This window comes from Myotis daubentonii, chromosome 7, assembly GCF_963259705.1.
Source record: "Myotis daubentonii chromosome 7, mMyoDau2.1, whole genome shotgun sequence".
Lineage (NCBI taxonomy): Eukaryota > Metazoa > Chordata > Mammalia > Chiroptera > Vespertilionidae > Myotis > Myotis daubentonii.
In genome coordinates, this window is record NC_081846.1 from 56,630,397 (window position 1) to 56,643,284 (window position 12,888).

General features: G+C 39.7%; 1 protein-coding gene across 25 annotated transcripts in view; it reads left to right on the forward strand.

The window, feature by feature from the left end:
- BAZ2B (bromodomain adjacent to zinc finger domain 2B) overlaps positions 1 to 5,662 on the forward strand; it is a 330,698-nt gene extending 325,036 nt beyond the window's left edge. For all 25 annotated transcript variants that reach the window (XM_059704304.1, XM_059704307.1, XM_059704303.1 and 22 more), the window contains 2 exons: positions 98 to 241; positions 4,207 to 5,662. In XM_059704304.1, coding sequence (XP_059560287.1) covers positions 98 to 241; positions 4,207 to 4,360 — 298 coding nt within the window. In that variant the 3' untranslated portion in view covers positions 4,361 to 5,662. The remainder of the gene's footprint in view (positions 1 to 97; positions 242 to 4,206) is intronic.
- The last annotated feature ends 7,226 nt before the right edge of the window (positions 5,663 to 12,888 follow it).

The following is a 12,888-nucleotide window of genomic DNA, read 5'->3' on the forward strand; positions in this document are numbered from 1 at the left end:
TGCATTGGTTTTCTTGAAAGATTACAAAAGTTACATTTTTAATAAAAATAGATAATTCTACAGCATAGATATTGATTTCAAACATTGTTCTCTTTAGTATGATCCTCACTGAAATGGAAACTCATGAGGATGCATGGCCTTTTCTACTTCCTGTAAACTTGAAACTTGTTCCTGGTTATAAGAAAGTTATTAAGAAGCCTATGGATTTTTCCACAATTAGAGAGAAATTAAGTAGTGGACAGTAAGTAAACCATTACAGTTCAATATTTATTGAATGCTTGATATGTGCTAGATAATTTTCTAGGTAATTTTCTACTGAGCCAAAAATACATTAACTTACAGCAAAGACAGAAGCCCTGACTTTGGAGGGTGTGTGTGTGTGTGTGTGTGTGTGTGTGTGTGTCGGTGGTATTGTTTGGTTAGAGTGATATGGTATGGATGACAAGTCAATCACAATTATTTAAATAATTAAAAAGCTACTTTTGACATTGGAAGGGCACTGAACTCCACCTGGGAGGAGAAGTAAAGTATGGAGGAAGCCTCCCATAGTAAGTTAGTAATGTGTGAGCTAGAGCTTCTTTTGGGCATCAGTGGAGTGTTGACATCATCTCATGTGGATTTAATAAAAATTGATCCTGTAATGTTGTCAGATTATTACGTGTAGGGAAAGGAGATCATTGGAAAATCTAAGTATTAAAACTTAATTATGATTTGTTGGAGGATTCCAAAAACATGTAGAACAAAACTATTATTTGTTCCTTTCTACCATATTCTCTTTGTGACCCTGTATGAAGAGTAACTTGCTGGCCACAGTTCATGATCTTAGACCACCTCAGGCTCCTGCCAGAGTAGCAACTATTAATGGAATTTAACTAGCTCTTGATGCTGGCCCATCTTGGAGCCACAAGAATGAGGCTGTTCACTTGACAGAATAAGCCCACACACAGGCAACCACATGTGCATGGCCAGCGTCTATGAGCAGTATTTTCTTACCCCTTCGTTGCTCCCTTTCTTCCCATACCCCGGTTTAGCTGAATATAGCTCATGCCCATCACTTCTGGCAAAGTCACAGAAAATATGGAGAAAGAAGGAACTTTACATTGAAAGAATAACTACAAATTGTAGTGTAATTATCATTGTTGTTATGATCCTCATTATTATATAGTACTAGAGGCCTGGTGCACGAAATTCGTACACTGGGGGGGGGGGTGTCCTCTAAAAATTTGAGAGTTTGAATTGGAGCCCAGCCTGCACCCGCTCCAATCTGGGACCCCTCGGGGATATCCGACTGCCAGTTTAGGCCCTGTGGGATTGGGCCTAAACAGGCAGTTGGACATCCCTTTCACAATCTGGGACTGCTGGCTCCCAACTGCTCGCCTGCCTGCCTTCCTGCCTGCCTGATTGCCCCTAACCGCTTCTGCCTGCCAGCCTGATCACCCCCTAACCCAGCCTTGGGCAAACTACGGCCCGCGGGCCGGATCCGGCCCATTTGAAATGAATAAAACTAAAAAAAAAAAGACCGTACCCTTTTATGTAATGATGTTTACTTTGAATTTATATTAGTTCACACAAACACTCCATCCATGCTTTTGTTCCGGCCCTCTGGTCCAGTTTAAGAACCCATTGTGGCCCTTGAGTCAAAAAGTTTGCCCACCCCTGCCCTAACCACTCCCCTGCCAGCCTGATCGACACCTAACTGTTCCCCTGCCGGCCCTATTGCCCCCAACTGCCCTCCCCTGCCGGCCCTATTGCCCACAATTGCCCTCCCCTGCAGGCCTGATTGCCCCCAACTGCCCTCCTTCCCTTGCTAGCCTGACCACCCACAACTGCCCTCCCCTGCCAGCCATCTTGTGGTGGCCATCTTGTGATGACATGGGGGTGGCCATCTTGTGAACACATAGGGGTGGCCATCATGTACAAGGGTGTGATGGTCAATTTGCATATTACCTCTTTATTATATAGGATATTATTTAGTTCTTCCTGGCATTTCTTTGGTGAAAATCACCATGCTCCATAATTTACATTCAATTTAGAAGAGTTGAGTAGAACTTAACAGGTAATGAGTGTCCCTCTCATATAAAATGATTTACTAGATTGACCAAATGACTACTTTATTTCTTTGAAGATTGAAATGTCAGTCTTTCAAAAGATTGTGGTTGTTTTTTTAATTATAGAAAGTACCTGCCCAGAAAACATTATAAAATCAGAAAACATTTATAATCTTTAAACTATTGGCTGTAATGTGAACCAAACAGCAAAATGTATAGATATGGACTAGTTCTCTTGCTTTTTCTGTCTGTACAAATAATTGGGTGTTTATGGGGTAGTACAATGGACTTTAAAATCCCCATGCCAGGACAAGATGTACACAGAGAGACTTGACCATGTTTACAGTAACTCATGACTCTAACTTCCATGATTCTTTGAATTCCTGGAGAAGATGAACCTCAACCTCCAAACCCCCAAAACAAACAGACCTTTGCATTAAGACAAAGTTACCAAAAGAGCTATATAATCAAAGTTCCCTTTTGAGAGTGAATCCTGGTGAATGGAAGAGATCACACGGAGACAGGCAGAGAAACAGTCTGTTCCAATCCTGTTTGTGATGCCAGCTGTGTGAGAGGCAAGATTCAGTGGATTCAGTCTCCTCGAGCGTGAATTGTTCAGTTAAACCCAACCCAATGAGTTGGAACCAAAACCCACAAACAGTATTTCATATTTTTAAACTAGAAGTGGATAGAACAGTGAGAGTTCCTGGAAGGGCCTACTTTAATGAAAACTGCTGGGTTTCATCAGTGCCCATTCTTCTATAAAAGAAGGGCATAGAGTGGGGTTGCTTTATCTCACCCCAAACATTGCCTAGAATTCTCTCCGGGATTCCAGTCTCCTTAACATTAATCATTAACCTTTCCTATGGTAAGGAACAGCCTACAGCTTTAAACTGTTGTATATGAATTATACACATGTTACATGATTCCATTTATGAGAAATTTCCAGAGCACAGATGGGTGCTTGCCTGGAGGTGGGAATAGGGAGGAATGGGGAGAGACTGCTTAATGGACAATGTGCTTTGGAACTAGATAGAGGTGGTGATAGGACAGTGTTGTGAATGTACTAAATGCCACTGAATTGTGTACCTTAAAGTAGTTAATTTTGTGTTATGTGAATTTCAACTCAATAAAAAAATAATTTCAAGAAGAACAGGAAATGGATAAGGTTATAAATAAGGCCTGAATTAACTCTGTGAGCTCATTACAAAAAAAGAATTCTATTTCTTTTATTATCGCACATAAAAAAAGAAGGAGGGAGTGGAAACTGTACAAGTTATTTCATCAAAAAAATACCTCCACTTTTATCAGGTTGCTCAGAGCTTTAGTGTGTGTTGCTAAGGTATTTATAATGGGAAAGTTATCTTAGTACTAGCTTATCATAAGTTGGAATTCATTTAAATTTGAATTTCCATAAGCCCTGAAACAAACCACTTCTTTCTTACCAATAAGTTCAGGCAGATTCATTCACTCTTGTCTTCTCTTTCTCATGTTCGTACAGAAAAAGAGAAGTGGGCTATCCCACTAAAAAAGCACTGAGCCACAATGTTGCTTACTGAAAGCCAGTTCCTCATGACGCTATCTTGGGTGAAGGGGCAGCCCGTGCTTCTTAGGGATCATCATACTCCCAATACTTGAGCACAATAGTATATTTAAAGAGAGAAGACGAGAAATGGGATGTATGTAGAAGGCACAGGGCAAGTGCCATGTTGACAGTGCATAGGAAGCACTTATATCTAGTGCAAATATTTTGAATGTGAACAATAGGGGTACTATGAGCGATACAGTTGGTCAGAGGTGTTAATAAATGAATCAAATGGGAAGAGTCCTGTAACAGAATTGTGATATAGGTAAGCCAGGAAATTGGATGTGGGGGAAATGCTAGTAAGTTGAAATTTATCTTGTTTTTCAGAGAAATCTGTTTTTCCATTTCATCTGTCTTTAAATCCTATGTGGTTCAGACCACATGCAATTATTGTACATATTCCATGTATAAGAGGGTATAATATGCTTTCTATCACTTTAAATGCAGGTATCCTAATCTTTTTCTTTTCCCTTTCAGTTTTCCTTTTTATTTTACCTTTTATTACCTCTTTATTTGGTTACAAAACAAAACCTCCCTACAAAAGCAACCTCTAAGTCATGTGTTTTCTTTCAGGTATCCGAGCCCTGAGTACTTTGCTCTGGATGTCAGGCTTGTGTTTGACAACTGTGAAACATTTAATGAAGATGATTCTGACATAGGCAGAGCTGGCCACAGTATGAGGAAGTATTTTGAAAAAAAGTGGACAGATACTTTCAAAGTGAGCTGAAGTTATAATCTCTCTTTTTTTTTCCTTTTAAACAAGGACAAATGAGACCAGCAATGTGAACTGAATTTACATAAATGTGCAAGGCACATATATAATGACTTTTTTTCCTTAAAATAAGTATCACAAAAAAAAGTATCAGAAGAATGATACCATTTTTAAAGGCTTCACTCCTACAACAACCAAGGCCCTTGGTTATTGGTTTGTGTGATTTATCAGCTAATTTAGGTAGAACAGGGAAGCACACCCAAAGAATTTTCAAAGGAAAGGGTGTTATAGTGCAATAGCAATTAAAATATATCAAATCGCACTGAATATTCAACACCAGAGCTCTAACGTGGGAAATGGTTCTCCTTTCCCTCTCAATAAATATCTATTTTTCATTTTTTTACTTTGTAGTTTATTTTTTAGTGAATGTATTTAATTTTATGAATTATTTATGATTAAACCACATCCAGAATCTTCGTTTTCTGTGAAAAGGAAGAACTAGTAAATTGCTTTAAATCTTGAAAATACAACAAGGAATGTTTTAAAATATAAAACAAAGCCAAGTTAAACTGTTTACACTGATGTGCTATAAAAGCACCAAAAATAAACTTTACTGTAGAGTTACAAGTACATTTATATATATATATATGTTGCTGCATCACTTGTGTAGTTAAATTGTATTTCAAGACAGTGAAGAAAAGTTGACATGTATATACTGTTCATTATTGTTTATATTAAGTCTTGCTTTAAATATGTATTATGTGTATATATTGTTTGCAGACATTATTGTTTATGCCTTAGAAGGACTGTAGCATTTTATTTTAGTCTGAAGGTAATTACAGCTCTACAGCTTGTACAGTAATTATCCTCTACCAACACTGTGGCGTCTCCTTGATCTTGGTAGTGCCTGCCTTTGAAACAGGGTGTAGGGGATATTAGTTTTTCATTTTTCTATTTTGTTATATAATTTTAAGCCACCAGGGCCCAAATTAAAGTATAATCATTTGTATCCATGTGGAATAAAATTGTGACAATTTCCTACACACACAGTATTTTTTCATAGAAACATTTCCCTCCCATTTGCCTTGCCTCAGAAATAAATTTAAAAGACATTTGTAACCACTGTGTTTTATCTACTGTGTGTTGTGGTGGCCTGTTGGAGGCAAATAGATCAGACTTTTTTTTGTATCTATGTAAGAGTACTTGAAGTTTTATTTAAAATAAAATGTTGTGGAAAAGGTAGCATTCTTTTTTTTAGGAGTGTTATTTTTCACTACTATGTGTGGCACGGATACAATAAAAGGCTTTTACAAACTAGCTTTTAGTTTTTCTTAATCTGAAAATACAGTCTTTCCAAAAATCAATTAATTTAAATTTGATTTTTATAGAATCATAAGGGAGGAGCAGCAGAGTGTGGTTCAAAGAACATTGAGCTGGGGGAAGGTGGGGTGGTATTAAGTCACGTGATAGAACTTTCATGAGTCTCTGAAACTCTCTGGACCACGTTTTATTGTTTGGTTGTTGGTTTTCTACATTTTCAATATGAAAATAAATTTTAAGGTGTTGTTCTGATAAGAAATGTCTCTATTGGTAGACACATAACCCCATGATCCCTAAGAAATTTCTATCATATAAATTAGTCTAATAAGTCATGAGACACGAAGTGCAGCACTCATGAATCACCGGCGAACACGACAGACTCAGGCGTGGCCTTATGGAGCCTGTTGCCTAGTGCAGAAGTGGCCCTTAGATAAAGTTCTTAGAAAATGGCTTTTAATGGTGAAGGGAGAATAAAAAAGTTTTGAAGAAAATATTCTTAAATTGAAAATGCTTCAAAGCCACAGAGTATTTTCTAAAATCCCTAGACTGTTTGTGAAAACTTACATAAAAATCAGCTGTTATTATGTAAATATGTCAGTTTCTGTTAACCAAATATTGTGGTGATGCCTTAAGGGGCTGGTGCTTAATCAAAAAATACCATGTGGAGCAGGACACAACGTGGTGCTATGAAAAAAGTCTTTGGTTTTGTGTTTATAGAACCACCAGATGCTTCCTGGGGCGTCTTCTTCAGGAGGGCTTTTTGCCTTAGGGATGATACATGCTTATGGTAATTTATATTAGATGGTACATAAGTGGCTTATTTGATGATAACATCTGTTGTTTGAGAGGCTTATACTGAGAAATAAAACACACACACACACACACACACACACAAAAGAACAATTTTTCAAGAGTGATCATTTTCTTTTAAAAATAAGATATCCTGCCCAGCAAGTGTGGCTCAGTGTTTGAATGTCAACCTATGAACTAGGAGGTTACAGTTCGATTCCCAGTCAGGGCACATGCTCTGGATTACTAGCTCAATCCCCAGTAGGGGGCATGCAGGAGGCAGCTGATTGATGATTCTCTCATCATTTATGTTTCTATCCCTCTCTCTCCCTTCCTCTTTCTGAAATCAATAAAAACATTTTTTTAAAAATTTAAAAAATAAGATATCCTTGGGTAAAGCCAATTACTATATTATGAGGATGTTGTAGCACCCCTAAGGGATAGCCAATACCTAGCACCAACTCACCAACAATGTAACTGTGGCATCTTAGAAGTAGACCCTTCAGCCCAAGGCAAACATTCAGATGACTGGAGCCCCCCACCGACATCTTGACTGCAACTTCACAAGAGACCCTTAGCCAAAACTACCCAGCTAGGCCACTCCTGAATCCCTGACCCACAAAAAAAGATGAGATAATAAAGGTTTGTTATTGTTTTAAGTCACTCAGTTTTGCGTAATTTGTTGCTGTGGCCACTTTCTCTAGGATGTTATGTAAGGAGGCTCTGTGCTCTCCAGGCAACCACTTTACACTCCAACAAGCATTAGAGGAGGATTCGTTTTCCCCACCTCCCAACCGATGTTGACTGTTTGTTTGGATTATTTTTCCCTAATAATTAATTACAGAGTTTGAATTTGAGTAATGTGTTTCAAAAACTATCAAGCAGTTTCTTTAGTCATATTAGCAACTTCAACTTTGATGTGCCTTTTGAAATTTTTGTTTTATGTAGATACTAGAGGCCCGGTGCACGAAATTCGTGCGGGGGGGGTGGGTGTGTCCCTCAGCCCAGCCTGCACCCTCTCCAATCTGGGATCCCTCTCACAATCCAGGACTGCTGGCTCCCAACCCCTCGCCTGCCTGCCTGCCTGATTGCCCCTAATCCAGTGGTCAGCAAACTGCAGCCCCTTCAGTGTGGCTCTTCCACAAAATACCACGTGTGGGTGTGCACGAACAGTGCGATTGAAACTTCATGGCCACACTCAAGGGGCCAAAGAGCTGCATGTGGCTTACGAGCCGCAGTTTGCCGACCACTGCCCTAACCACTCCCCTGCCAGCCTGATCGACACCTAACTGTTCCCCTGCTGGCACAATTGTCCGTAACTGCCCTCCCCTGCTGGCCTGGTTGTCCCCAACTGTCCTTCCCTGCAGGCCCAGTTTCCCCCAACTGCCCTGCCCTGCAGGCCTGGTCCCCCTGCAACTGCCCTCCCCTGCAGGGCTGGTCCCCCCGCAACTGTCCTCCCCTGCAGGGCTGGTCCCCCCCAACTGCCCTCCCCTGCAGGCCTGGTCCCCCCGCAACTGTCCTCCCCTGCAGGGCTGGTCCTCCCCAACTGTGCTCCCCTGCAGGCCCGGTTGCCCCCAACTGCCCTCCCCTGCAGGCCTGGTCCCCCCGCAACTGCCCTCCCCTGCTGGCCTGGTCGCCCCCAACTGTGCTCCCCTGCAGGCTCAGTTGCCCCCAACTGCCCTCCCCTGCAGGCCTGGTCCCCCTGCAACTGCCCTCCCCTGCAGGGCTGGTCCCCCCCAACTGTGCTCCCCTGCAGGCCCGGTTCCCCCAACTGCCCTCCCCGCAAGGCTGGTCTCCCCCAACTGCCCTCCGCTGCAGGCCTGGGTCCTCCCCAACTGCCCTCCCTTTCAAGCCTGGTCCCTTCCAACTGCCCTCCCCTGCCAGCCTTGTGGCGGCCATCATGTGTCCACATGGGGATGGCCATCTTGTGTGTTGGAGTGATGGTCAATTTGCATATTACTCTTTTATTAGATAGTATTGTATCTAACCCTATCTGCTTTCCAGCAACTAAGGTTTCCAGTGTCATGATATCTAGGAAAAGAGACGGAATCACCTGAAAGATGCCAGGTGAGCACAGAGTCAACACAGTGAGAAAGTTGTTCTTAGGAGTGTTTTATCCAGGTATTGGTTGGGGCAGGGGAACCAGCCCTTCTCCATAACACTGCAGAGCACAGTGGAGTCCCTGTACCTGACAACTCCTGGGCCTGCTGGACAACGCACATAAACTGCTGAACAATGCACATAAACAGCACATCCTGCCCCTCAGCGCCTCCTTTTACTTTGTGTCATGATGTCTATCCCCATTTTTTGTTCCTGAGAAATTGAAATATCTCAGATTCCTTTATTATCGCATTTTCTTGTTCTGCCTATTTAAAGTTATAACTAGCCATCTGATCGGAATTCTGGGTATTTTCCAGGTTCATCATGAGTCAGATGTTTATCAACATCCTCTTTTTGTTTACATAGAAATTCTTGTGCATTATGTATGGATATAATTTGTTTTCTTCTCCTTTCCAAATTTCTGTGAGCAGCTAGAATTCATATTCCCCCTTTACTAAGAGTATTACTATTATGGGCTGTGTATCTTCCATTCTCACCTGACATAGTTCCTCAAGAGATTGTGATGTACACATTTTTAAACACCCAGCATCTAGTATAATATCTGACTTATTAAAGGTACCCAGTAAAACTTTGCCAATAAAGCCTTCTAATCAAGGAGAATATTCAAAAGTATGTGCCACACTCTGAAAGCAATACTAAAATTGGGGTTCTAAGTATATTTTAGGTAACAACTATGCCAGAATAAAAGTTTATCCAAAATTGTTTTCAAAAGAACAGTTCTTATTGTATGTATATTTGGACTACAATTCATGAGTATGCAATCATATTACTTTATAATATCTTGAAGCTTAGTCATGTTCTGATAGAGTATACCTCTTTTCTGGGACATGTTGAAAAGGCTCATCCTATATAATAAAAGGCTAATATGCAAACCGTCCCCTCCGGAGTTTGACCAACCAGGAGTTTGATCACTCGCTATGATGTGTGCTGACTACCAAGGGGCAGTGCAGAACGCAGAAAGGCCCTGGCCAGCAGCCGGGGAAGGAAGGCCCCGATCGGCCTTGATCATGGGCCAGGCTTAGGGACCCTAACCATGCATGAATTTCATGCACCGGGCCTCTAGTGTCAATAATAAAGGGCCTAACTAACAGGTCCCAGTTAAATTCAATAGGTGAAAAAGAATGGGTCATCTAATACAAGTGGAATTTCTTTGTAACTTTCCAGATTCCTTCTCTCTGGTCTTTGTCTTTGACCTCAGCCCCTTCCAAGAAGGACTCTAACTTTGATCTCATTTCCTTTCAAAGGGGTCAACATCTGCCATTATGGTAAAATCATTAATACCATAAAATCAGAGACTTCTAGCTTTCCATCTTCCTGGGCACATGGCAAAATTGTATTTCCTATACTCCGTGTGGTTGAATGGGGCCATTTGACTTGTAGTTCTGGCCAAAGATATTTGAATGCAAATATGCATCTCTTGCAAGCCAACCATTTAATTTTTATTTTTTCCCCCTGGTACAGCAACTGGTAATGTTCAAAATGATTCATGCTCTGTTAGCCTAGTTCTCAAATAACTATGATGAACAGAATTCCCTACCAATTCACAATGGACATACAGCATATTCAAGAAATAACTTTCTTGCTTTAAAGTCTTTGAGATATTGGGATTCATTGTTACTGCACCATATTCCAGCCTATCCTGATGTTCACAGAATGGCTATCAAACCACTGGACTAGAAGTGGGGAGGGAGAAAGTAGGCTTCGTAAGACTTATCCCATTTCTGTATCCTACACCTAAAAAGGGGTCGTAGAAAAGAACTAGAATGCACAATAGAGGAAAGTGTGATAAAAGATGAAAAGGATCTTGGGAAAGCAAGTAGATTGAACTGGAGTACTCTACTATTGTCAGAAAAGACTACTAATGTATATCACCCTAGGTTCAAAAGGGGAAACACTGCTTTTGAAAAATGTAATAATGAAAAACAGAGACACCGAGAAAAATGGAGGTGCTGGAGGGCCTTCTAAAACTGGGATGCTGTGAATTTGTGTGGAAGATGCCTTATGATATTTGGAGACTCAAATTGTAATCCACCTAAAGGAGCATGATAGGATTTTATTAATGCAAAGAAGCTCTGGGCTTCAGTCAAAGCAGTGCTTAGAGGGATTTCAAATTCATAACCTAAACTTCCAACAGAAAAAGATAAGCAAACAACCTAAAGCAAGCAGAAGGAAAGAAATAGTGGTTAGAGCAGAAATTAATGGAACATTACAAAAAAGAATAGAGAAAAGCAATTAAGCCAAAAATTGGAAAGAGCAACAAAATTGACAAAGCTTTCCCTAAACTGGCTGAGAAAAAGAAGACTCAAATTACTAAAGTCAGGAATGAGGGAACATTGCTACTGACCTTATGGAAATAAAAACAATTATAAGTGAATACTATGAACAATGAATGCCAACAATAAAAAAATTCTGAAAATAAAATTAAGAGAACAATTTCATTTATAATAGCATCAAAAGAATAAAATACTTGGGAATAAATTTTAACAAAAGTGCAAATGTGTGTCCTATTGACTAAAACACTGTGGAAATTAAACCTAAATAAATGAAAAGACATACCATGTTTATAGATTGGAAGACAATATTGTTAAGAAGGCAATAATCTTCAAATTGGTCTACAAATTCACAATGCCTATCAAAGTCCCAGATGGCTTTTTGGCAGAAATTGACAATCTATTCTTAAAATTTATATAGAAATTCAAGAGACCAAAAATAGCCAAAACAATCTTGAAAAAGAGCAAAATCAGAGGACTTAACACTTGGCCAATTTCAAAAAGCACTACAGGTGTCAGTAATCAAGAAAGTGTGATGCTGGTATAAGGAGACTCATATAATCAGTGAAAAAAATTGAGAATCCAGAAACCAGACTGAATCGTTATATCAAATTGATTTTGACAAGGATGCCAAGACAATTCAAGGGGAAAACAGTCTTTTCAACAAGTGGTGCTGGAATAACTGGATACTCACATGCAAAAGAATAAAGTTAGACCTCTCCTTTACAACTCATACAAAATTTCACTAAATGGATCACAGACCTAAATATCAAAGCAAAAACAATAAAACCCAGGAGAATGCTTTACAACACTATAAAGTACATTATTGCCTAATCACTATGCTGTACCCCTGAAACCAATACAAAATAATATTGAATGTAAACTGTAATTGAAAAATAAATTTTTAAATTCAAAATAAAAATGAATGTACTTTCAAAATAATGCATATAGGAGTAAAATCTTTGTGACCTTGAGTTAGACAAAACCTTCTCATATACTATACCAAAACCACAAGTGACAAAAAAAAAATAGATAAATTGAACTTCATCTAGATTAAAAGTTTGTGCTGCAAATAATACCTTCAAGAAAGTGGGAAGACAACAATAATATTCTAAAATTAGATTGTGATGATTATTGCACATCTTTGTACATATACTGAAAAGCATCGAATACAAAAGACTCATTGGCTCACTTGAGTTTCAAGGTGATACAATCATTGTAGGTGTGGACAAAGATGTTTCCTGTTTCCTAAGGTAATATGCCTGAGGAATTAGTAAGTCACAGGAAAGGTGAGTCATATTAAATATGTTCCAGGCAGAACAACGAGAGTCCAGGCCTGGTACCTATTGGTCTGACAGAAAACTATCTCTTGGGTATAATTCTACACAGATAAAGGTGAATAAGATTGTTTAAACTGTGAATGCTTGTGTCAGTGCTGGAAACATTTCCATAGAAAATGTCACAAGATAAGACAGAAAAACAAATGTCTGGGTAGTTTTCTTTGGACAAGAGAATTTGATATAACAGATTCCTTTTAATTTTTATAACTTTAGACTTCAATTTTCAAGGAAGTGTAACCTTTGGATCTAATTTCACCCTGTGAATTTCATATTGACAAGTGGTTTATGTTCATTTTATGTTGGTCCTTTTGTTATTGCAGTATCTTAATTTACTCTCATTGTATAATCTGCACTAATAAAGGAGAAACATGGTAACTGGCGTACGACTGCTACCCTTCCCATTGGCTAATCAGCGAGATATGCAAATTAACTGACAGCCAAGATGGCGGCCGGCAGCCAGGCAACTTGAACTAACATGAGGCTTGCTTGCCTCAGTGATGGAGGAAACCAACGTTCCCCGCCTGCCGCTGCAGGCCTCTGAGCGGGCAGTTTAAGAAACTATGTAACAAATACCCCCGGATTTCAGCCAGCAGGATCGCTACATTGTAAGCAAAGGCCAGAAACCTACTTTCAGCAGCGGAGGCCTAAGAGCTGGAGCCAAGCCTCAGAGCTAAAGCTGGCCCAGAATATATAAAAAAAAAAA